We start from the raw sequence: 24,517 nt of genomic DNA on the forward strand, positions 1-24,517 counted from the left end.
GACACGGAGCTGGGGAAGGGGCTGAGGAGCAGCTGAGGGCACTTGGCTGGTTCAGCTGGAGCACAGGAGACTGAGGGGAGGCTCCTCGGGGGCTGCAGCTCCTGCCCAGGGGAGGCACAGGGGCAGGGGCTGAGCTCTGCTCTGGGACAGGGACAGGGGGCCAGGAAGGGCTGGAGCTGTGCCAGGGCTTGGCATGGAGCTCAGGGAAAGGTTCTTCCCCCCGAGGCTGCTGGGCACTGCCCAGGCTCCCCAGGGAATGGTGCCAAGGCTGCCAGAGCTGCAGGAGCTCTCAGGGCTGCTCAGGGTGGGGGTGTTGGGGTGGCTGTGCAGGGACAGGGGCTGCACTGATCATCCCTGGGGGATCCACCTGAGGATCTTCTGATGCTGTGCTGGACACCGTCCCTCCCCTCTCTGAGGGTGCTGCTCCAGGGCCACAGTGCCAATCGCCAGTGACAGCGACAGAGAGCCCAGTGTGACAATGTGGTAGCTCAGGAGCCAGGAGAGGTGGGAGCAGCAGAGGGGGAGCCAGAGCTGCCTCTGTCCCCTCCTTGACCGTGTCCCCTGTCCCTGCAGTGCACCCCAAGCTGCGGGCCCGGCTTCCGCCACCGCATCGTGCTGTGCAAGAGCGGCGACCACAGCGTGACCCTGCCCACCTCCCAGTGCCACGAGGCCACCAAGCCCCCCACCAGCATGAGGTGCAACCTGCGGCGCTGCCCCCCGCCCCGCTGGGTCACCGGCGAGTGGGGAGAGGTAGGGACAGCCCTCCCCACGGGGGGAGTGCAGGAGGAGCCTCCCCTGCCCTTCAAATCCTGACCTTCATGGGCCAGCAGGAGCACGGGTGGCCACCACAGCTGTCCAGGGACCCATGGCAGTGTTCTTTGCCCCCTTTTTGGCTCGTTTGTGGTGACCCTGGAGGTGTCCCAGGTCTGGCAGGACCCTACAGAAGGCATTGAAGGGTCCCCATGGGTGGCTGGGGTCAGCAGGGGTGGGCTGGCCCTGTTGCCAAGCAGGGACACTGCTGATCCCACCCAGAGCCCAGTGGGGTGACCCTGGCTGTCCTCCCTGTATCAAACTCAGGGAGCCCCCGATGCAGGCAATAATTGGCCTCTGACTCTATGATTCAGAAGGCTGAACAATTGTTTTATTAAAACTATACTATATTACACTAATACTATATTAAACTATTCTAAAGAGATACTGTACTAAAGAAAAACCTGTGGCTGTCTGAGACAGCCAGGACACAGCTTTGAGTGACTGGCTAATCACTCAAAACAACTTTCACCAGTGTCCAATTAACTAAATCACTTTTGGTAAACAATCTCCGTAACACATTCCACGCGCGCAAAAACAGGAGCAGCAAGTAGAGATAAGAATTGTTTTCTCTTCTTCTCTGAGGTTCCTCTTTGCATTTCCCAGGACAAATCCTTGGGAAATTGTGTCTGTGAAGGGAGCTGTGGCCACACTCCCTGCCCTGAACACCCCTCGAGCTGCAGGGTGACATGGGGGTGCAGCAGGCCTGGGAAAGACCAGGGATTTAGGGCTGGATGTGGGATCCTCCCCGAGCCCCGCAGAATCAAACCAAGCTTCTTTAGGATGCAGGGCACTCACTCATGTCAGGAAGGGCAGGAGCACCCCCCCAGCACCCTTTGCACCCCTAACCCCACTGTGCCCGCTCCTGTCACCTCCCTGCAGCCGTGGTGGCCACGGCAGCTCCTTGTGCTGTCCCCGCAGTGCTCTGCCCAGTGTGGCCTGGGCCAGCAGAGGAGATCCGTCCAGTGCCTGGCGCACACCGGGCAGCCGTCCATGGACTGTGTGGAGGCCCTGCAGCCCCCCGGCATGCAGCAGTGCGAGACCAAGTGTGAGTCGGGGCCCACGGACAACCCTGAAGGTGAGGGGCTCTGCAGAGGGGACACGTGTCCCACTGGGGACAGGGACATTGCAGCACCCACGCCTGGAAGTGTCCAGGTTGGACACTGGGGCTCAAAGCACCCTGGGGTAGTGGGAGGTGGTCCCTGACCATGGCAGGGGTGGAAAATTTTGATGTTTAAGGTCTTTCCACCCATACTTGTGGCCCAGCTGGAGATGGCAGCCAGGTTCTTTGCCCTGGCACTGCCTGACACAACTCTTACATGGCTGAGAGTGGGGTGGGGCTGTGTGGACACCCCAGAGCTCCTCAGAGCCAAGCAGAGGCCCAGACACAGCACAGGGGGGTCCCACATGTCCCCCCAAAGCAGCCCAGCAGCAGAACTCACCCCTGCACAGAGTACTTGGTCCATGGGGTGTAGTGCCAGGAGTACAGGAGGGGTCTCTGTGGAGGGGACACGTGTTCCACTGGGGACAGGGACATGGCAGATAGAGTTGGGCTCCAGGGTGGGAGAATCCATCCTGGAAGTGTCCAAGGCTGGGTTGGATGGGGTTTGGAGCACCCTGGGATAGTGGAAGATGTCCCTGCCCATGGCAGGGTGGCAGTGGATGGGCTTTGAGGTCCCTTCCAACCCAAATCATTCTGTTGAAAATGTGGCCATTCTGTGGCTCTGGTCCCTTCTGGTCCCAGGCCAACCTGATGGGCCATGACCCCGAGAAATGAGGGAACTCCACCTTGAGAAATGCAGCAACTGCACCCTGGCAAAGGGAGGTTTCCATTAGTGAGGTCCTCAGCAGCTTCTTCATCACAGCTGCATCTTCAGCTCCCTGGCAAAACCCCCCAGGATCTCCTCAGCCTGGCTGTGTCATATTTTCAGGGAACTCCCAACGAGGGGAGAGAAAATGATGCATCTGACTCCAGATCAGAAAGCTGTGTGTTCTGATCATGTCGGGGTCACCACTCACCAAGTTTGCAGGGAACCCCCAGAAAGGGGAGAGAAATGATGCATCTGACCCCATCTTATCAGAAGGCTAATTAATTACTTTATTATACCACATTATTCTATACAATATTACATTACATCCAAAGTGAATTAGCCAAGCACTCAACTCTACACTCAACTGCACAGAAACTCGTGACTGTCAGCCCCCAGTCCCAACACACACACAGACACACCCAGCCCTGACAGGCCAAGGTACCAAAACACCATCACTGTGGGTAAACAATCTCAACATTGCATTCCACTTGGGCACAAACACAGGCACAGCAAATGATAAGAATTGTTTTTCCTTTCTCTGAGGTTCAGAGAATGTGAAACCCAGAAATATTCTTGGGAAGAACTGTGCCTTGCTTTTCTGTGTGAAGAGAAATGTGGCTGCCTGGCAGTGACCCTGCTCCCCGCTCTGTGTCCCCTGCAGAGTGCAAGGATGTGAACAAGGTCGCCTACTGCCCGCTGGTCCTCAAGTTCAAGTTCTGCAGCCGGACCTACTTCCGACAGATGTGCTGTAAAACCTGCCAGGGCCACTAGGACACAGCGGGACACAGCGGGACCCCCGTGGCAAAACTGGAAGGCCAAAGCTTCACTGGAGGGCCCTGCCCTCCCCGGGAGCCTCCCCTGGCTCCCGCACAGGCTCCGGTCACGCTCCCACGGGCGTCACCCAAACCCGTCCCCCACAGACCCCCTTGGCCCCCGAGCTTGACAGAGGCAGGTTCCCAGTTCAACCACTGCAGCCCCAGCTGGATCAGCGCTGGGAGAGGGGGGAGCTGGGCAGAGCAGGGACTTTACTTGAAATTCTGTTGTTATTTATTCGTAGCGGAGCCAGGTCCCGCTGGGGGAGGCGGCGCCGCTCGCCCCGCTCCTGCCTCATCCTGCTCTGTGTCCCCAGGGCACCATCACGGGGCTGGGGCACTCCAGGGGCTGCTGCCCTTCCCTCGGGACCCCAGGGGAGCCAGGGAGGAGGGTTCAGGTGCCTGGGGTGGCCAGCGTGGCTTGTGGCTCCTGGGTGATGGGTGAAGAGGAGCTGCTGTGGGAGTGGGGCTGGAGCAGGGATTTTGTCCCTTGGTTTGCACCCTGTCACCTCGGGACTGGCATCAGGCCACCCCGTGAGCAGAGGGTGACACCCTCAGTTCAACTGGGAGAGGGGGTTCTCCAAACTCCCATAGCCACCAGCTTGGATTGGGCTGTTCCCCTGTTTGCCCTTGGCACTTTTAGGACCAGATTTTACCCCTTGAAGCACGAGCTGAGCTGGGGCAGAGGCGTGCAGACACTGCATGGGCATCGAGGCTGTGCCAGGCTCAGGGAGAGCAGCACAGGAGGGTGCAGGACACGAATGGGCCTGGCACAGCGTCCCCAGGGCCTGGCACAGTGTCCCCAGTGCCTGGCACAGCATCCCCAGGGCCTGGCACAGTGTCCCCAGTGCCTGGCACAGCGTCCCCAGGGCCTGGCACAGCATCCCCAGGGCCTGGCACCCCCCAGAGACAGCCTCAGCCTCACTTCCAAAGGTGCTTGACTTCCAAAGGTGCTTTGCCTCCAAAGGTGCTTTGCCTCCAAAGGCAGCCTGGCCACGTGTGGCCGTGGCCTCGAGGTGCCAGTCCCAGTGCCACCCACCCCTCTGCCCACAGGAGGCCTCCAGAGATGGGAAAAGAGCAGGTTTGAAATTCCTCCAGGTCACCTGGTGGCCAAACCTGGGCCAACTCCTCCATGGGCAGCCTGTGGAGGAGACCTGACTTCAACTCTGCAAAGCATGTGCTTTTTGTTGGCATTGTAATTGTAATTATGATGATTATTTTCAGGCCTTTCCACATCCCAGCGATGGGAAACCTTTGTCCAGAGCCGTGTTTTGTTCCCTTGGGGCCATCCCTGTGGTGCAGGGGGGGACAGTCCCCTTCCCCCTGAGCAAAGCCCCCGTGTGTTCCTCTCCCAGCTCCGTTTTTGTGTCCACCTGCTCCTCGGCCGGTCGCAGCTTCTCTGGTGCTCAGCAAACCTCGTTTCTCTTCCTTCCTGGTGCCATGCTCCGTTCTGATGGTTTTGGGCGAGGGCAGGGGGTGTTTTCACCATTTTTATATCGATATATATCCTACTGACCAATGTTTAACATACTAACTCTGAGGAGGAGCGACGTAAGGCATGAATTATAATAAAGGAGTAGCTACGATCCCGGGCACAGCCTCTGCTCCCACTTGTGTTCCTCCAGCCTGGGGTTGGGTTTGGGCACCCTCAGCACCACAATCCACCCCAAATAAAGAGGTTTGGAAGCAGGAGAGGGTTTTCCCTGAGAAGCAGAGCAGGTGGGAGAGGTGGGGATTCACCTAGAGCTGCTCTAGGACATGGGGGAAGAATTTCCCCCATGGCACAGAGACCCCTCCCAGTGTTGGTGGTGCTGGGCTGGGCCAGGAGGGGAGGGGGGGATTCTGCCCCTCTCAGGTGAGACCCCACCTGCAGAGCTGCCCCAGCCCTGGGCAACAACAGCAGGAGGACGTGGAGCTGCTGGAGCCAGGCCAGAGGAGCCACAGAGATGCTGCAAGGGCTGGAGACCCTCTGCTCTGGAGCCAGGCTGGCAGAGCTGGACAAGAGAAGGCTCCAGGGACACCTCAGAGCCCCTGGCAGGGCCTGAAGGGGCTCCAGGAGAGCTGGAGAGGGACTGGGGACAAGGATGGAGGGACAGGACACAGGGAATGGCTCCCACTGGAAAAGTGACATTTAGATGGGGAGAAATCCCATTCAGATGGGACACTGGGCAGGAATTGTTCCCTGGCAGAGCTGGGGGTGCTCACCTGGACAGGAGAGGGCCCTGGGGAGAGCTCAGAGCCCCTGGCAGATCCCAAGCCCTGGGACTGAAGCCAAGGTGTTGGAGCAGTGCCCTTGATTTCAGTGAGAACAGAAATGGGCTCAGATGTGTTCAGTCCTTGGGAACCAGGGCTGGAACCAGGAATTGGGGACTGAAATAATCTGCTTTGCTGTGCTGGGAGAGCTGGGGGTGCTCACCTGGACAGGAGAAGGCTCCAGGGACACCTCAGAGCCCCTGGCAGGGCCTGGAGGGGCTCCAGGAGAGCTGGAGAGGGACTGGGGACAAGGATGGAGGGACAGGACACAGGGAATGGCTGCCAGTGCCAGAGGGCAGGGCTGGATGGGACCTTGGGCAGGAATTGTTCCCTGGCAGGGTGGGCAGGCCCTGGCACAGGGTGCCCAGAGCAGCTGTGGCTGCCCCTGGATCCCTGGCAGTGCCCAAGGCCAGGCTGGACAGGGCTGGGAGCAGCCTGGGACAGTGGGAGGTGTCCCTGCCATGGCAGGGGTGGCACTGGATGGGCTTTGGGGTCCCTTTTAACCCAGAGCATCCTGTAACTCTGCAGGGGACAGGGTGGCCAAGAACTGTCTCAGGCCTCAGTTTCCTGCAGTAACCACACTTCTCTCTGCACCTCAAGTGGGTGGGTGGAAAACCCAAAAAACAACAACCAAAACAAAAAAAAGCAACCAAAATCATCTCATTCCTAAAATCACCTCCAAGCACTGACTGGCTGTCACTGGACAGGTGACATCCAGCTGTCACTGCAGGGTGAGGGAGGAGGTCACCATGGCTCTGAGCATCCCTGCTGGGCTCTGTCCTGCATCCTGTCCCTCACCCAGCAGCAGCAGCAGAGGTGGGGACACCTTGGGCAGGGCCAACCCAAGTCCCTGGCAGTAAAGCTGCCGTTGTCCTCCCCACCCCCAGGAAGGGTGCAAAATGAGGAAGTGGGAGGGAAAGAGAACTCGTCACAGTCGTTGTGACAGCAGAAAGACAAAATCCGAGGGCTCTGTGATGGCCCCGGGCTGTCGGTGACAGGAACCCGAGCACCTGGCTGGGACAGGCACAGGGACATCATGGTGAGTGCCAGCAGGGCCCCACCTGCTCCCCTCGGGGCCCCCAGCATGTCACCTCCCACTGCTGCCACCTCAGGGCCACCTCAGCCCTGCCCTCCCCACACCCAGCCTGGCCCCTGGCTGCCCTGGGAGCTGCCCCTGTCCCTGCTGGAGAGGGGACAGTGCTCCCCAGTGTGGGGACAGGGCTGGGGGCGGCCCTGGATGGGGTGCAGGGGGCTGGCGACCCCCAGGGCAGGGTGGGGAGCGCCAGGGGCTGGGTCTGTGCTGCCACACAGAGGTTTGGGGGTTGCTGTCACTGCTGTGGTGCCCACGGGACAGATTTGTGTCCCCACTGGTGGTGCTGGTGGGGCAGAGGCTGGGTGGGGGTGGCAGCCACATTCCCCAGGCTAAGAGGGACCCTCTGGGTGCTGGTCCCTGTGGTCAGGGGACAGGGGTGCTGGGAGAGCAGCAGCCACTTCTGGAAGTTGCTGTGGAGGCAGAAGAGGAAGGTGAAAGGGCTCAGAATTAGGAAGATGCTCAGACACGGGGTGAGGAGCTGCCACAGCTCTCAGCTCTGCTTCCTGCATCCCTCGGGCAGGTGTCCCAGCTATTTCCAGCCAGACAGGAAGGGGACAGTGGCCAGGCTGAAACTGAACCTTCTGCCACCCACTTGTGGCTGTCACCTCCGAGAGGCTGCTCAGATGCTGTCCACAAGGACACTTCCTCCGTCCCCTCCTCCACCACCTGAAACTGTTCTGTGGCTTCCTGGAGGAGCAAAGGACTCTGCAGCCATGCCCCTGACCCCTGCCAGCCCCATCCCCATCCCAGCCCTGCCTGTGACAGGGGTGTGACAGAGCTGCTGCTCCTTTCTGCCTTCTGTGCTTGTGGTTTTGGAGGTTTTGATGCTTTTGGGCTTGGTGTGTCTTCACTCAGAAGGCGCCACTTGGGACTGCATCCGCTCCACGCTCGGGCCTGCCAATTTCTTTTGTGGTTTTAACCCACAGCTTTGAAGAAAACATGGTGTTTGCAAAGTTCTGCTACAGGGCTGCTCCCCTCCCTGCCCAGAGATCCTGTCTGAGCTCCAGGAGCATGCTGGCACAGGGGTGGGGACAGTGCCCATCCCACAGCTGGGGGTGCTGAGGGGCTCCTCGTGTGTCACCTGCCCCCTTTGGAGCCAAGTCCTTCGTGCAAAGGGGCTGCAAAGGGCACCTGGAAGGTGGAGGGGGGACAAAAGCTTCTCCCTGCTTGGCAGGAGGGTGGAATGGCTTGGTGCAGGTGCCCTTCCCTGGAGCAGAGGAAGGGACTGGGCAGAGGGGACTGGACAGAGGAGGGGATGGAGAAACTGCTGCCCCAAACCTCTGGGAGCAAATTAATTCATGCTCCCACTCCTCACAGGGATGTCACCTGCAGCTGCAGATGTCACCTCTGTCCCATGGCAGCTCCCTGGGCACTGAGCTGGGGCAACGCCAGGGCTTTAAGGGATCCTAATTCCCCTTCATCCTGACTTCACTCTGATTTTTTAGTGAGCCCTGGCCCTGCAAACCCCCTGTGAAGGCAGAAAAACCCAGAGCTCTGCAGATCATGACAAACCCTTCATTTACCAGCCATGAGCAGGTGGTTTCCTCCCTGCTGGGCTGCACCAGGTGCCCCAGAAGAGCCAGGAAAGCCCCTGAGCTGGCCCAGAGGAAGAGGAGGTGAAGACACATTCACCACTGACACCTCTGAGAATCTCTGGGTGTCAGCTCAAAACCCTTGAGCTCTCAGTGCAGGAAATTCTCCTTTTGCCTTAATTTGGCCTCCACCAGCAGCCCTGGGTGCCTGTGCCAGCAGCTTTGGGCTGGTGGGGACAGGGCACTGAGGGCTTTGGCTGCCCAGGGGCTCCTGCCACTCTTCTCCTCCTGAAGCTCAGGGTTTGGGGTGAAGCTGGGCAGCTCCTGGGGTCCCTGGCAGCTCCCTGGGTGACACCACAGTGACCTGGAGAGGCTGCCTGAGCCTGCCTGTGCTCTGCCAGCTGGATTTCCCAGGGGATATTAGGATGAAGGCAAGAAAAAGGCCCTGAAAAGGAAGAGGAGAAGCTCCCTGGGTGATTTCAGGCTGCAAGATCAGCCCTGGACCCCTGAGCCCCCTGAGCTGACCCCAAAAAAGGTGGTGGGGCAACACCAAAAAGCCCCTTCAGCAGCTATGTGGGCTTGGCTGGCATTTGGGGTTTGGAGAGGGGGCACAGGGGATGTTTGGGGTTGCAGAGCTCAGTGACAGACACCCCAGGGTGGCTGTGGGGGGACACCTGGTGGCAATCAGAGGCTGCCAGGAGCCTGCAAAGGTGTCGGGATTCAGGGCCCTGAAATCTTGAGAGCCTGCAGGGAAATGAAGCAAAAGGGGAAGAGGAGAAGAAAAGGGAAATGGAAAGAGAAAGAGGCCAGGGCTGATGGGGGAGAAGTGAAATCGGTGACAGCAGCTTGGGGGGTGAAAGAGGAACCGCGGGGGTGGGGAAGGAGGGGCCTCAGCCCGGTCCCGACGGGGTGTCCCCTCCTGGGCACCCTGCCGGGGGCCACACGGCCACCACAGCTGTGCCCAGCCTGTTTGTGGGGCCATCGAGGCGAGGGGAGGCCTCCGGGTGGTTTTTGCACAATGAATTCCCCTCTCATATCTCCCTTGTTTACCCCACAAGGGTGAAATCACAGCCCAGCCCCAGGGGGACAGAGCTGGGGACAGAGCTGGGGACAGAGCCGGGCAGAGGCTGCTGGCATCTCCCTGGGCAGGAGGAAGGGGAACAGGGGCACAGGATGCAAGGAGGATGTGAGAGTGCAGAGGATGTCACCACCACCCTTCCCCTGCCTTGCTCTGGCTCATAATCAGTCTGAGCATCAGCAAAAGTCCTTCAGCAGCAGGTGAGGAGCAGGGGCAGGTCCTGTCTGCTCCTCTGGGGGTGCCAGCAGGCGAGGAGGGCTCCAGGGGCTTGGGACAAGCACCAGCACACTGAATTTGCTTGGTCAAACCCCGGTTTGGGGAGACAGCTGAGCCAGGCAGGGCTGCGGCAGCTCGGGGGGTCAGAGCCAGCCCTGGTGGCCGCAGGTGGCCCCGGCACAGCCGCTGTGTCCCCGTTGTCCCCTCAGGGCAGCAAGGAGCGCTTCCACTGGCAGAGCCACAATGTCAAGCAGAGCGGCGTGGACGACATGGTGCTGCTGTCCAAGATCTCCGAGGATGCCATCGTGGAGAACCTCAAAAAGCGTTTCATGGACGATTTCATCTTTGTATCCTTCCCCAGGCAGCGGGGACAGGCACAGGGGCGGCAGGGATGGGCTCCTAGGCTTTGTCAGCACATGGGACAGCGCGTCCCTGCCCTGCGGGGACAGATCTGCGGGGATGCCGCCGTTCCCGAGCTGAGCTGCGCTTGGCACAGACCCAACAACCAAACCTCCCCTCCTGCCACGCTGCAGGACCCACTTTGCTCCTTCCTTTGCAGCCACAAAGCCCCTCAGCCTCACCTCCCCCTGCTCCTGCACACCGCCGTGGTGGGTTCCTGCCACCCACAGTGGCAGTGACATTGTCCCCTGCTGCTGTCACCCACCCGCAGCGATGCCTACAGCGTGTCGTGGCTGCTCTGAACCCGCCCAGCTCCAGGCGGGAGCAGGGATGGATCCCTCCAGGGGAGGAGGTGCCACCCCTGGTCCCCAGCGGTGCCAGGACACAGGGGACACCGTGCCAGCGCAGGGAACACGGAGCTGCTCCAGCCGAGCTGTTCCAGCGGGCACCACAGCTCTGCAGGAGGACGGGGACGTGTCCCCAAGCCCTGCTCACCCCACACCTGCCTGGGGACGTGGCCAGCTCGGTGCTCTGGGGTGGCTGTCCCCGCTGGGGACAAGGAGCAGAGCCCCGAGGGGCACAGCAGGGCACAGCAGGGCTCGCCGAGGTGGCAGCGGGGCGGGGGCTGCTGCCCACGCCGCTGCCTTTCCCCTGAATGCGGGGATGTGGCCCTGTCCTTACAAGGCGATGCTGTCCCGGCTGTGACTCAGCCACCTCCCCCCGCAGCCCTGGGGCTTTACACGCGTCTGGGGTTGGCTTTTTTGGGTTTTTGATTTTGTTTTTTGGAGGGGAAAAATACCCCACGCGGCCTCTCCCTTCCTTTTTTGCTGTGCTGCTGCACGCAGGGCTCTGTCCAGTCATGACTCAACATCCCAAGCTTCTGCATTTCCCAGAAAAGCTCCCTCTTCCTGCCCTTTGGCCACTCTCCCCCTATTTGGGACACAAATAGGATATCAAAGGCTTGGGATAACCCCACCTGCTCCATCCCCACCCTCCATCTCCTCACCCAGCTGGGGGCTCACCCGCACCCCGCTGCAATTCCCTGCTTTTCCATGCTCTGCCCGCACTGGGTGACTCGGGGATGCTGCAGGAAAGGCAGCAGGGTGGGCAGGGAAAGGCAGGAGCTGCGGTTCCTCTCCTCTTCGTGCCTCAGTTTCCCTGGATGTAAAATCAGGATGGGCTCCGGCTGGAAAAGCCGCAGATGGAGGGTGAGCCGCAGATGGAGGGTGAGCAGAGGCGGATTCCAGGGATGCTGGAGAATTTTTGGAGCCAGGGCAGGTGGCTGAGGGGATGCTCCTGCACCCATCACACTGCAGGGCATGAGGGAGCTCTGGGAGTGCCCCAAGTCACGGCAGCAGGGCAGCTCTGCCTGTGCCAGGCTGGAAATGCCACCCTCGTGGCATCCCTGGATGTGCCAGGGACCCCATAACCACCTTCCTGTCCCCGGGGTGGGACTGGGCACTGGGAAGGGGGGACACAGGAAGGGACACATGGCCCTTGACCTGCTGCCCAGACCTACATCGGGCCCGTGCTGATCTCCGTGAACCCCTTCAAGCAGATGCCGTATTTCACCAACCGCGAGATCGAGCTGTACCAGGGCGCGGTGAGGCTGCCCCGCGGGCATTCGGGGGTTAAATCTGTGCAGCATCCCCCAGGGGCGTCCCCTGAGCGTCCCCATCCTGCACAGCCCTTCGGCTGCTGCAGGGGTCAGTGCTCCCAACAAGAGACCCAGCAGCAAATCCTGGGGAATTCAGCTCAGAAATGCGCAGAAAGAAACCCAAAGATGGTAAAATGCAGAGAGTGGCTCTGCCCCAGCCCTTCCCAAGGAGGAGGGGGGGAAAAAATCACCATGAGTGTTTGTGGGAAGAGGCTGATCCCCACATGGGCAGATGGAGGGGGATTTGGGGAGCTGGGGGTTGCTCTGTGCCCAGCACTGCTGTCCTTGTCCCTTGTCTCTTTTTTAGGGTCAGTGTGAAGGGGCTGATCCCCACATGGGCAGAGTGAGGGGGTTTTGGGGTTTTGGGGATTTGGGGATTTGGGGGCTGCTCTGTGCCCAGCACTGCTGTCCTTGTCCCTTGTCTCTTTTTTAGGGTCAGTGTGAAGGGGCTGATTCCCACATGGGCAGAGTGAGGGGGTTTTGGGGATTTGGGGGTTGCTCTGTGCCCAGCACTGCTGTCCTTGTCCTTTGTTTAGGGTCAGTGTGAAGGGGCTGATCCCCTGTGGGCAGTGAAGGGGATTTGGGGAGGGGAGCTGGGGGCTGCCCGGTGCTCAGCCCTGCTGTCCCTGTCCCCTGGTTAGGCCCAGTATGAAAATCCACCCCACATCTACGCCCTGACTGACAACATGTACCGGAACATGCTGATCGACGGGGAGAACCAGTGTGTCATCATCAGGTACTGGGGGGACACTGGGCCACAGCTGGGCTGTCACTGCCCCTGGGGACATCTGTCCCCACCAGGCCTTCTCCCCAGCCCGGGGTTTCCCAGCTGAAGAGTTGGCTCCTGTGCTTTGGGGTGTCTGGAGGGACCCCCTGGGCCACAAGCACCAGGCAAGGCTGTGACCAGGGGTGTTCCAGGCAGGGACAGAGCTCCAGAGCCTTGTGCAATGCAGCTCTGCAGGGCAGTGTTGCAAGGGAAATGGTCAGGATGTGGGGCAAGGCCAAAGACTTCCCTCTGAGGCTCCCAAGTCCCCCTCCTCCACTTCTAAACCCGGTGACAAGAAATTCAACATCTCCTCACCGAGCCACGCTCTGCTCACACTGATCCCCCTGGGCAGCCCCATCCAAGGGGGTGGCACAGTCCCCAGAATTCACTGTCATCCTCTGCTCCTGCTCCAGGACCCACCCCAAAGCCCCCCCAGGGGATGGGTGGCTCTGGTGGGGCCGTTTCACATCTGCTCTGCTTTGCCCTTTGCACAGCGGAGAAAGCGGAGCTGGGAAAACAGTGGCAGCAAAATACATCATGGGCTACATCTCCAAAGTGTCTGGGGGCGGGGAGAAAGTCCAGGTGGGTCTGTTGTCCCCCCTGCCACTCATCATTCCACCCCCCAACTGATGCCCACCACCCTGGTCCCCAACATCCCCCTGAGAGGGGCTGGTGGTGGCACACAGAGCAGCCGCTCCAGGACTGGGGACACGCAAAGCCTCAGGTCTGTCCCCAGGCCTGGAGCAAGACACAGCAGGGCTGAGCCCTGCCCTCCTCTGTCCCCAGCATGTGAAGGACATCATCCTGCAGTCCAACCCGCTGCTGGAAGCCTTTGGAAATGCCAAAACTGTCCGGAACAACAATTCCAGCCGCTTCGTAAGTGCCAGGGCAGGTGCAGGGGGCAGCGCTGCAGCAGAACCATTGAACCAGCTGGGTTCAAAGCTGACCTTTAGATCAAGTCCAGCCGTTCCCCCAACACTGCCCCAAATGTCCCCAAGTGCCACATCCAGCTTTTCAATCCCTCCAGGGATGGTGACTCCACCACAGTCTGTTCCAGTGCCTGACCACCCTTTCAGTGGAGGAATTTTTCCTCATATCCAATCTAAACCTCCCCTGGGGCAATATGAGGCCACCTCCTCTGGCCCTGTTGCCTATTACCTGGGAGAAGACACTGACCCCACTGGGCTCCAACCTCCTTTTGGGCAGTTGAGGGGGCAATGAGGTCTCCACATAAACCACAAAGTCTTCAGCCAGGGGTTGCACACCCCAGCAAAGCTCCTGCTGTGGTGGGGAAGGGCTTGGGGGGAATGAAGACTCCCTTGAGGCAGGGCCACAGCTCTGAGCAGGATCTGTGCTGGAGCAGGGAAAATACTTTGAGATCCAGTTCAGCCGGGGTGGAGAACCCGACGGGGGCAAGATCTCCAACTTCCTGCTGGAGAAGTCGCGCGTGGTGAGCCAGAACGAGTGCGAGCGGAACTTCCACATCTACTACCAGGTATGGTGTGGGATTTTCTTCACTCGGGGTCACCAAATGTGGGGGTGTTTGCAGGGGTCCCAGGACGAGGGAAGAGAAGAGAATCTTGACTCCATGTTTCAGAAGGCTGATTTATTATTTTATGATATATATTATATTAAAAGAAAATGATATATTAAAACTACACTAAAGAATAGAAGAAAGGATTTCATCAGAAGGCTAGCAAGGAATAGAAAGGAATGGAATGATAATAAAATCTTGTGACTGACCAGAGAGTCTGAGACAGCTGGACTGTGATTGGCCATTAATTAAAAACAACCACATAAGACCAATCAACGATGCACCTGTTGCATTCCACAACAGCAGATAATTATTGTTTACATTTCGTTTCTGAGGCCTCTCAGCTTCTCACCTGGCAAAGGGATTTTTCAAAAAATATCATGGCAACAGTATGGGGGTGGCCTGGAGCCACCAGATTGCAGCAGGGGACCAGGAGCTGGCTGACCACAGCCCCCCGTCCCCTCCCAGCTCATCCAAGGGGCCTCCCAAGAGCAGAGGCAGAATTTGGGCATCATGAGCCCAGATTATTACTTCTACCTGAACCAGACAGACACCTACCAGGTGGAGGGCACAGATGACCACAGCGACTTCCATGAGACCATGGTGAGTGCCTGGGAGGGAGGGGAGTCCCCAAAAGCTCTGGGGTCTGGTGGGGGCTCACGGGGTCTGTGCACCCCCAGAATGCCATGCAGGTCATCGGCATCTGCGGTGAGGACCAGCAGCTGGTGCTGCAGATCGTGGCAGGGATCCTGCACCTGGGCAACATCAGCTTCAGGGAGGAGGGCAACTATGCCCGAGTGGAGAACACTGACTGTGAGTAGCCATGGGGCTGCATGGGACAGGTGGGGGGAGCCTTGGGAATGAGGGGCAAGCTGGCTGTGTCACAAATCCCCTGGCAGAGGAGGGAGGCAGCACCAGCACCTTCCACAGGTTAGAATGGGGAAACTGAAGCAGCAAGCAAATGGCTCAGCCAGAGCTTGATTAGCCAGGGGACAGATGCCAGGTCACTTTGGGAGAGGTGTCACTTTTCCTTGTCATTGTCCCACTGCTGTCCCTCACACTTGGATGGGGCCGAGGGTTTCGACCGTGGCCAGAGCCAGGTGGGGACAACACAGCCCTGACCAGCCCCGCTCTGCCCAGCCCTGGCCTTCCCTGCCTACCTGCTGGGGGTCGACCAGGAGCGCCTCAACGAGAAGGTCACCAGCAGGAAAATGGACAGCAAGTGGGGCGGCCGCTCCGAGTCCATCACCGTCACCCTCAACGTGGAGCAGGCAGCCTACACCCGGGACGCGCTGGCCAAGGGGCTCTACGCCCGTGTCTTTGACTTCCTGGTGGAGGTGTGTGGGTTTCAGAGGGGATGGTCACCCCCTGCTGCAGGAGATGGCCAATCCCACCGCCCTGCAGCCAGCTTGTCCCCTCTGTCCCCGCAGTCCATCAACCGGGCCATGCAGAAGCCGTATGAGGAGTACAGCATTGGGGTGCTGGACATCTACGGCTTCGAGATATTCCAGGTGTGTGTGGCTGGGAATGTCCTGCCCTGCTCCCACAGCAAGGACAGCACCTGGGTCAGGTGGCCCTGAGAAGGGTCCCTGGAGCAGCACCCAAGCACTGCTGGTTGGGGTGCCCACGATGAGGCAGAAGAGCTGAAGGAGCTGGGGTTGTTTAGCCTGGAGAAGAGGAGGCTCAGAGGTGCCCTTATTGCTCTCTACAACTCCCTGAAGGGAGGTTGTAGCCAGGTGGGGTCGGTCTCTTCCACCAGGCAGCTCTGACAGAACCAGAGGACACAGTCTCAAGCTACAGCAGGGAAGGTACAAGCTGGATATTAGGAAGAAATTTTGCACTAAAAGAATAATAAAGTACTGAAATGCTCTTCCCAGGGAGGTGGTAGAATCACCATCTCTGGATGTGTTTAAAAAAGACTGGACACGGCACTTGGTGCTACAGTCTGGTTGAGGTGTTAGGGCATAGGTTGGACTTGATGATCTTAGAGGTCTCTTCCAACCTCATTATTCTGTGATTCTGTGAGCAAAGGACAACTCAGCACCATTTTCTCTTCCATTTTTCATGCAGAAAAATGGCTTTGAGCAATTCTGCATTAACTTTGTGAATGAGAAGCTGCAGCAGATCTTCATCGAGCTGACCCTGAAGGCAGAGCAGGTACGGGGGGCTGGGCCGGGGGCTGTGCCAGCAGCCCAATTCCTGCACTCCCCCTCCTCCCCAGCACCACAGCTGGAGCAGGGGGTCTGCAGCACTCCCCAGGGACTCGGGGCCCACCCAGCTCTCCCTGTGCTTCCCCAGGAAGAGTATGTGCAGGAGGGGATCAAGTGGACGCAGATCCAGTACTTCAACAACAAGGTGGTGTGTGACCTGATAGAGAACAAGCTGGTGAGTGGGGTCACCTCTGCTGGGGAGGCTTTTTGGGGAGCAGAGGCACCCAGGGACAGGAACTCAGGGGGTTGTTGAGGCAGCAAAAGCCGGTCCTGCCAAGCAGCAGAGAATCCCAGACTGGTTTGGGTTGGCAGGAACTTTAAAGATCACCTTTAAAGATCATCTATCTCCCTGCCATGGGCAGGGACACTTGCCAGTAGCCCAGGGTGCTCCAAGCCCTGTCCAGCCTGGCCTTGGACACTTCCAGCACCCATGCAAGGCCTCCAGCACTAAGCTGCAGCTCAGGGCGAAGCAGCTGTGACCAAGTGCAGGATTGGGCCCTTCCACAGCCATGGCTTCCCTTTCCTTGTGGCAGAACCCTCCTGGGATCATGAGTGTCCTGGATGACGTGTGTGCCACCATGCATGCCACGGGCGAGGGTGCCGACCAGACCCTGCTGCAGAAGCTGCAGGCGGCTGTGGGCACCCACGAGCACTTCAACAGCTGGAGCTCAGGCTTTATCATCCACCACTACGCTGGCAAGGTGGGTAGGGCACCCCAAATGTCAAAGCTTGCACCCCACAGCCCCACCCGCCACAGCTGAGGTCCCCTCCTGTCCCCAGGTGTCCTACGATGTGAACGGCTTCTGTGAGCGCAACCGGGATGTGCTTTTCACCGACCTGATCGAGCTCATGCAGAGCAGTGAATAGTGAGTCTGGCAGTGCTGGGGAGCTGGGGCACCCCAAAAGGCCTGGGGAAGAGGGCAGAGTCCTCAACATGCAGATCTGAAAGGCTGGTCCTGCCTTTGTGGGTTGGGGTGCTCAGTCCTGCATGGCCCCATGGGCACCGGGGGCATCCCAGGGTTGCAGGGTTGGGCAGAGCAGGGTCATCCACCAGCTCTGCTCCTGCTCCTGCTCTTGCTCCTGGGGGTGGTCAGGGAGGAGCCACTCAGCCCCCCAGCAGAGCATTTCCCAGCTGGCCTCAGCCCAGGCCATGCTGGCAGCTCTCACCTGGGGACTGTCACCTCCCTTCCAGCGGTTTCATCCGGATGCTTTTCCCAGAAAAACTTGATTCTGACAAAAAGGGACGGCCGACCACAGCAGGCTCCAAAATCAAGGTGTGTCCCATGGGCTGCAGAGCAGCAGCTGCCTCTGGGGCAGTGGCAGGGACAGTGCTCCCACCACCCCCTTTGATGCTACAGAGGTCGATCCTTGCACCAGAAACAGGCCAACGACCTGGTGAACACGCTCATGAAGTGCACCCCACACTACATCCGCTGCATCAAACCCAACGAGACCAAGAAGCCCCGGGACTGGGAGGAGAGCAGGTAACAGGGAGCCCACAGAGCCCAGGGAAGGGGACCAAGCCATGGAAATGTGGCCAGGACCAGCTTTCCTCCAAAAACTGCAACCCTGGGCGGGTACCTCTGAGCTGTCCACCAACTTAGGGAAGCACAAGGAACTTATGGAAGCATAAGGAACACAACATTGTCCTCTTTAGGTGCACCTTTAGGTGCCCTCCTAACCTGTCATCATCCCATGTTGTCCCTCCCTGCTGCACAGGGTGAAGCACCAGGTTGAGTACCTGGGGCTGAAGGAGAACATCCGGGTGCGCCGGGCAGGGTTTGCCTACCGCCGCCTCTTCCACAAGTTCCTGCAACGGTGAGTGGCCACTGGCACGGGGCTGGCAGAGCCCACAGCACCTCCTTGGGAAGACAGGAGGGTGTGGGAGGCCCTGGCTAAGCTTCACAGGTGAAGAGAGTTGGGGGTGTTCAACCTGGAGAAGAGAAGGCTTGGGCAAGACCTTAGAGCCCCTTCCAGGGACTAAAGGGAGCAGCAGAGGGACTTGGGACAAGGATGGAGGGACAGGACACAGGGAATGGCTTCCACTGCCAGAGGGCAGGGCTGGATGGGATCTTGGGCAGGAATTGTTCCCTGGCAGGGTGGGCAGGCCCTGGCACAGGGTGCCCAGAGCAGGGCAGTGTCCAAGGCCAGGTTGGACACTGGGACTTGAGCAGCCTGGGACAGTGGAATGTGTCCCTGCTATGGCAAGAGTGGATGGGCTTTAAGGTCCCTTCCAACCTGAACTATTGTGGGATTCTGTGAGCCTGCTCTGTCTCCACAGCTATGCCATCCTCACCCCCGAGACGTGGCCGTCGTGGCGCGGGGACGAGCGCCAAGGGGTGCAGCACCTCATGCGCTCGGTCAACATGGACCCAGACCAGTACCAGATGGGCAGGAGCAAGGTGTTCGTCAAGAACCCCGAGTCGGTGGGTGGCTCTGACTCCTGGGGGGCACTGCCCGTGGCTGGGCATCGCTGGGGAGGGGTTTTTGGGGTGTCCTGGCTCAGCACTGCCTGTCCCTCCCAGCTCTTCCTGCTGGAGGAGATGCGGGAGAGGAAATTTGACAGCTTCGCCCGGGTGATCCAGAAGGCCTGGCGCCGGCACATCGCCATCCACAAATACGAGCAGATGAGAGAGGAAGGTAAGGCTGGGCAAGGACAGGGACAGTGCCACGCCAGCAGCCCTTTTAGGGTGCTTTTCACTGGGACAGCCCAGCTGTCAGAGCAGCAGCCTGGCTCCTAATCATGGCACTAATGGTGATTAGGTGATGGAGGAACTGGCCCATCAGTTGTTAGGAATCTTTTCCCAACAACTTTGCTGTCAGCTGTCTTTTCTGAAAGGAGAGCACGATTTCCTGCTCCTGTTTCCAGCCCTGGGAGCCTTGTGCTGTCTCACTCTGCATTTCACAAGGCCTGCACAGGGATGGAGTGGAGTAGCTGGGATGAGCTGGTGTTTGTGGGAAGAGGCTAATTCCCACAATGGCAAAAGGATGGGACAAGCCACTGACCCCATGATGGGTTTTCTCACCTTCCCAAGCAAGCAGGAAAAATCAAGGAGGAAAACCCAGAAAACAGCTGGGTCCATCCCTCCCTCCTACAGCACAAGGTTTTTTGAAGGCAATTAATGGGTTTCAAAGCCAGCCAAGCTCAAGCAGCTGGGATTCCTCCCATGGCATAAAACAAGCCCCACTTCTTGCTGCCATGACCTGTGTGACATTTTGGGGGGCTCTAAGCCACCAGCACAGAGCCATGTCAGACCTGCCCCTCTTTGGGGTCCCTCCCAGCCGCCAGCATCCTCTACAACTTCAAAGAGCGGCGCAGGAACAGCATCAACAGGAATTTCGTGGGGGATTACCTGGGCATGGAGGAGCGGCCGGAGCTGCGGCAGTTCCTGGCCAAGAGGGAGCGCGTTGACTTCGCTGACTCCGTCACCAAATACGACCGGAGGTTCAAGGTGCAGGGACACACCTGGGGCTGCTGCAGCTCCTGGTGCTTCCCTTGGGTGGGATGTGTGTTTGTGGGGTTTGTGCCCCTCCAGCAATGCCCCCTCACACATTTCTCCTGCCCTTTCCCAGCCCATCAAGCGGGATTTCATTCTCACCCCCAAGTGCTTCTACCTGATCGGGCGGGAGAAGGTGAAGAAGGGGCCTGAGAAGGGGCAGATCAAGGAAGTGCTCAAGAAGAAGGTGGAGCTGCAGGCGGTGAGCGGCGTCTCGCTGAGGTGTGTCCCTTACCAGGGGCTCTGCACTGGGGGTCCCCATGGCTGGGCTTCCCCTCTCTCCATGCCCTGCTGCTCCCCAGTCCCTCATCCATGGGGACGTCCAGCCCTGAGGAGGAGGCTCCCCATGGGTGCTTTGCAGAAGCCAGGAAGTTTTCCAGCCAAATCACCCTCCAAATTTCCTTGGGGTGGACCCAAGCCCTGTGGGGTCCCCAAATGCCCCCCAGCCCAGCTGGCACCAGCCTTGGTGGGGTTGACACCCCTGGTTGCTCTCCCAGCACCAGGCAAGACGACTTCTTCATCCTCCATGAGAATGATGCCGACAATTTCTTGGAGTCCATCTTCAAGACGGAGCTGATCAGCCTCCTGTGCAAACGCTTTGAGGAGCTCACACGGTCCAAGCTGCCCCTCTCCTTCAAGGACATGTAAGGATGGAAGCCAGGAGAGGTGACAAAGCCGGACAGGGTCCTGTCAACGCAGCCTAATGGCTTCTCTTGCCCCCAGGCTACAGTTTCGGGTGAAGAAGGCAGGCTGGGGCGGCGGTGGCACCCGCAATGTCACCTTCCTCAGAGGACAGGGCGATGTGGCCACCCTCAAAGCTGGAGGCAAAACCCTTACGGTCAGCATCGGGGATGGGCTCCCCAGGAATGCCAGTGAGTGCCAGGGCAGTGGGGGGTGGCAGAGGGGGGAAACAGGAGCGCTGGGATCACAGGGCACAGCTGGAGGCCTGGGAGCATTGGAGTGAGCTGGGTGTACCCTGTGGGGTTTGTGTCTCCCCCCATTCTGCTCTGGTGATGGGACCTTTGGGGAACAGGGTTCAAATGGGGGGACAGCCCCTATAGTTGGCTCTGAGAACTGTCACCTAACGGGGGGCTTGTGTCCCCCCAGAGCCCACACGGAAGGGGGCAACACAGGGCAGAGGTGGCAGCAGGTGTCCAGCAGCTTCCCGAAGTGCTCCACCAGCACCCAAAGGTGAGGAGGGAGTTAGGGGTGGGGAATACCCAGGGGGGCAGGCTGTGCATGGCCCCCCCCCCCCCCGTAATACACCCTCCTGGGACGGGCTGTTCCAGGAGCCTGCAGGAACGGGGGCCCCCAGGTCACCCGCGGGGATGGCCGGGCACACAGGGACACCTACAAGATGCCCCAGAAGCAGACGCGGGCCCCCCCGGCCGCAGCACTTCCCGCCCGCAACGCCGGCCACCAGCCCAAGGCACGGCCCCCATCCGAGCACAACATGGACTTCCTCAACGTGCCTGACCAGGGGGTAGCTGGGTAGGTCCTGTCCCACATCCCTCTCCCTGCTCCATCCTCCTCTCCCACCGCCACCAGCGCTGGGAGGTGCCTTCCCCTCTGAGGAGGGGACCAGATGTGTCCCCCCCTCGGACAGAGGGGATGTGCCCTGGCTTTGCTGGCAGGACACATCTCCCAGGCTCTTGTGCATCCCAGTCCTCCCAGTCCCTGCACTGGGAGTGCCCACCTGCAGGCACAGAGCATGCCACTGGTGTGGGGCAGCAGGGCGGGCAGCTCATCCTGCCCCAGTTCCCCCATCCCTGAACTGAGAACACCCAGCTGTGCTGCAAGCATGGAGCATCCCATGGATGGGTGGGGGAGAGCAGGATGGGCAGTTCATCCTGCCCCAGTTCTCCCAGTCTGTGCACTGGGAGAACTCATCTGCAGCCACAGAACACCTCAGGATGGACAGGAGGGTGAAGCTCATCCTGCCTCAGTTCCCCCAGTCCCTGCACTGGGAGTGCCCACCTGCAGGCACAGAGCATCCCACTGGTGTGGGACAGCAGGATGGGCAGCTCATCCTGCTCCAGTTCCCTGAATCTCTGAACTGAGAGAACCCACCTGCAGGCACAGAACACTCCATGGGTGGGGCAGCAGAGCGGGCAGGAGGGCGCAGCTCATCCTGCCCCAGTTCCCCAGTCCCTGAACTGTGACAATCCACCTGCAGGCACAGAGCACCCCATGGATGGGGAGCTCATCCTGCCCCAGTTCCCCCAGTCCCTACACTGGGAGTACCCACCTGCAGGCACAGAGCATCCCATGTAGGTGCAGGGTGGGCAGGGGGCAGCAGCACACGCCATCCCATGGGTGTGTGGGTGCAGGGTGGGCAGGGGCAGCAGCACATGCCATCCCATGGGTGTGTGGGTGCAGGGTGGGCAGGGGGCAGCAGCACATGCCATCCCATGGGTGTGTGGGTGCAGGGTGGGCAGGGGGCAGCAGCACATGCTATCCCGTGCCCTGCCGGTGCAGAGCCCGTCCCTCCCGCCCGCAGGGTGCAGCGCCGCCGCAGCGTGGGCCAGCGGCCGCCCCCAGCGCGGCGCCCCAAGCAGCAGCCCAGGGAGGGGCCGCGCTGCCGGGCGCTCTACCAGTACATCGGGCAGGACGTGGACGAGCTCAGCTTCAACGTGGGGGACGTCATTGACATCCTGATGGAAGGTACCAGGCTCCTGCCCTGCTCGCCTCCTCTCACTGCCCTGCTGGCACCACAGCTGATTGTCTGTCTCCTCCCCAGATGCCTCCGGCTGGTGGAAAGGCCACCTGCACGGCAAGGAAGGGCTTTTCCCTGGGAATTACGTGCAGAGGATCTGAGCTGGAGGAAAAGAGGAAGTCACCATCCTCCCACCCCACCTCCAGGGGCTGTGCCCAAGGTGCCAGGGCACCTGAAGTTTTCCTACCAAGTTCAAAACTTCCCAAAAACTTCCAAACCGTTAAGTTTTTCCAGCAATGCTGGCACAGAGTGAGCATTTCCTCATGAGCCCTCCAGACTGCGCTGGTGCCAGGGGCTGGACCCCACAGCCCCTTCAGAGGAGGTACCCTGCAGCAAGGACGGGCTCTTAGCTGCTTCTTCGTACCCTGGGACTGAAACTGCTCTATGGTACAAGAACAGTCGTTGTTCATAAATAAGCAGACTCAGCAAAGCTGACTCACATTTTGAGTTTGGGGGTTGTATTTCACCCACTGAGGCTGTGACAAAAGCTGTGACGTGGGCAGGCACGGATCAGAGGCAGCCCCCTTCCTCCCACCAGGAACCCTCCAGAAAATGCTGAACACACCAACCAGCTCTGCCAGGCTGCAGCTCAGGCACCTCCAGGCTCCGCTGTGGCTCAGGATCCCTCAGCACAGCTGGCGAGGCAAAGCAGGAGCAGGGCGCTGCCGCCGTGCCTGGCTCGGCACAGGAACAGCTCCAAGGATCCCCCAGGCAAAGCCCTCGGAGCTATCCCTGCCTTTCCCGGCGGTGCTCGGGGGGAGCTTGTGGGGTCTCATCCCTGTGGGACGCTTGGGGTGGCAGTTGAGACCCTCGGTGGCAGCGACACAGCCGGGCTGGGCTGTGGGCTGTGGGCTGTGGGCTGGGGGCTGAGCCCCACCCGGGGCTGCCCCAGGAGGGTTCAGCCGGGACAGGGAGGAGCAGGGCCGGAATGCCCGCCTCACGTCCGCCTCATGGCCGCCCTCCCCGCCGGGCCTGCGCCAGAGGAAGTGACGACAGGCTGATCCCACAGAGCCCGGCTTGATCCACGGCCCGACCCTCCTCCTCCTCCTCCTCCTCCTCTCTCCCTGATCCCACAGAGCCCGGCTTGATCCACGGCCCGGCCCTCCTCCTCCTCCTCCTCCCTGATCCACAGCCCGGCTTGATCCCACAGAGCCCGGCTTGATCCACGGCCCGGCCCTCCTCCTCCTCCTCTCTCCCTGATCCCACGGAGCCCTGCTTCATCCACGGCCCGGCCCTCCTCCTCCTCCTCCCTGATCCCACAGAGCCCGACCTGATCCCACGGAGCCCGGCCTGATCCACAGCCCGACCCTCCTCCTCCCTGATCCCACAGCCCGGCCTTCCTCCTCCTCCTCCTCCTCCCTGATCCCACAGCCCGGCCTGATCCACAGCCCGGCCCTCCTCCTCCTCCTCCCTCCCTGATCCACAGCCCGGTCCTGCTCTTCCTCCCTCCCTGATCCCACAGCCCGGCCCTCCTCCTCCTCTCTCCCTGATCCCACAGCCCAGCCCTCCTCTTCCTCCCTGATCCTATAGACCCCAGCCTGATCCCACAGCCCGGCCCTTCTCCTCCATGATCCCACAGCCCAGCCCTCCCTACTCTTTCTCCCTGATCCCACAGCCCAGCCTAATCCCGTGGCCCAGACCTCCTCCTCCTCCTTGATCCCACAGCCCAGCTCTCCTCTTTCTCCCTCCTTCCCTGCCAAGCTGCTCCCCTGTCACACAGACCTTCCTCCCCACCTCAGATTTGGGGTCCAGCAGTGTTCAGGGGACCCTGTGTCCTCCAGGGAGGGATTAACAGAGGGTAGAACCCCACTGAGGTGGGAAATTCCCCATGGGATTTCAAGTTCTGCACAGCCCCACGCTGGAAATTGTGGGTCCCCCCTCCCCCCCATTATGGGATTTTCAGCCCCTGCACTCCTCGGGGTGATTTTACCTGTAAATCACAGCTTTTTAAGAGTCCTTGCACTGCAGAGTGCAAGAGGGAAGTGTCTGATGTTATTCTAATGAAAAATAGTGGCTTTGGGAACTCTTGGGCTTTAGGAAACTCCTTCCTGCCCCTTCCAGCCCTTCCTGGGGGTGGGGAATGGGGAATGGGGGGGCAGTGGGTGCTGCCAGGGGGATGTCCCTGCTCAGCCC

General features: G+C 60.0%; 2 protein-coding genes across 2 annotated transcripts in view; both read left to right on the plus strand.

The window, feature by feature from the left end:
• ADAMTS10 (ADAM metallopeptidase with thrombospondin type 1 motif 10) overlaps nucleotides 1–4,937 on the plus strand; it is a 66,533-nt gene extending 61,596 nt beyond the window's left edge. The window contains exons 23-25 of the mRNA XM_084220970.1: nucleotides 574–750; nucleotides 1,732–1,888; nucleotides 3,283–4,937. Of these exons, the coding sequence (XP_084077096.1) occupies nucleotides 574–750; nucleotides 1,732–1,888; nucleotides 3,283–3,392 (444 nt within the window). The 3' untranslated portion in view covers nucleotides 3,393–4,937. The remainder of the gene's footprint in view (nucleotides 1–573; nucleotides 751–1,731; nucleotides 1,889–3,282) is intronic.
• Nucleotides 4,938–6,659: 1,722 nt separating this feature from the next.
• On the plus strand, nucleotides 6,660–23,342 carry MYO1F (myosin IF). Its single transcript, XM_084221160.1, has 28 exons — nucleotides 6,660–6,725; nucleotides 9,815–9,952; nucleotides 11,518–11,607; nucleotides 12,303–12,397; nucleotides 12,922–13,009; nucleotides 13,214–13,303; nucleotides 13,791–13,922; nucleotides 14,430–14,564; nucleotides 14,642–14,774; nucleotides 15,102–15,298; nucleotides 15,392–15,472; nucleotides 16,032–16,118; nucleotides 16,260–16,346; nucleotides 16,705–16,872; nucleotides 16,952–17,037; nucleotides 17,364–17,445; nucleotides 17,549–17,655; nucleotides 17,891–17,989; nucleotides 18,453–18,597; nucleotides 18,697–18,811; nucleotides 19,454–19,623; nucleotides 19,745–19,890; nucleotides 20,166–20,312; nucleotides 20,392–20,540; nucleotides 20,776–20,859; nucleotides 20,958–21,159; nucleotides 22,169–22,332; nucleotides 22,409–23,342. The coding sequence occupies exons 1-28, from the start codon at nucleotides 6,723–6,725 to the stop codon at nucleotides 22,483–22,485; spliced, it is 3,297 nt and encodes a 1,098-aa protein (XP_084077286.1). The 5' UTR covers nucleotides 6,660–6,722; the 3' UTR covers nucleotides 22,486–23,342.
• The last annotated feature ends 1,175 nt before the right edge of the window (nucleotides 23,343–24,517 follow it).

Source organism: Fringilla coelebs, assembly GCF_963513975.1.
Source record: "Fringilla coelebs genome assembly, chromosome: 24".
In the NCBI taxonomy this organism is placed as follows: domain Eukaryota; kingdom Metazoa; phylum Chordata; class Aves; order Passeriformes; family Fringillidae; genus Fringilla; species Fringilla coelebs.

Coding starts and splice junctions, on each gene's coding strand:
- MYO1F (XM_084221160.1), top strand. Junction 11,608..12,302: donor TCGAGCTGTACCAGGGCGCG/GTGAGGCTGCCC, acceptor TCCCCTGGTTAG/GCCCAGTATGAAAATCCACC. Junction 17,990..18,452: donor TTCCACAAGTTCCTGCAACG/GTGAGTGGCCAC, acceptor CTGTCTCCACAG/CTATGCCATCCTCACCCCCG.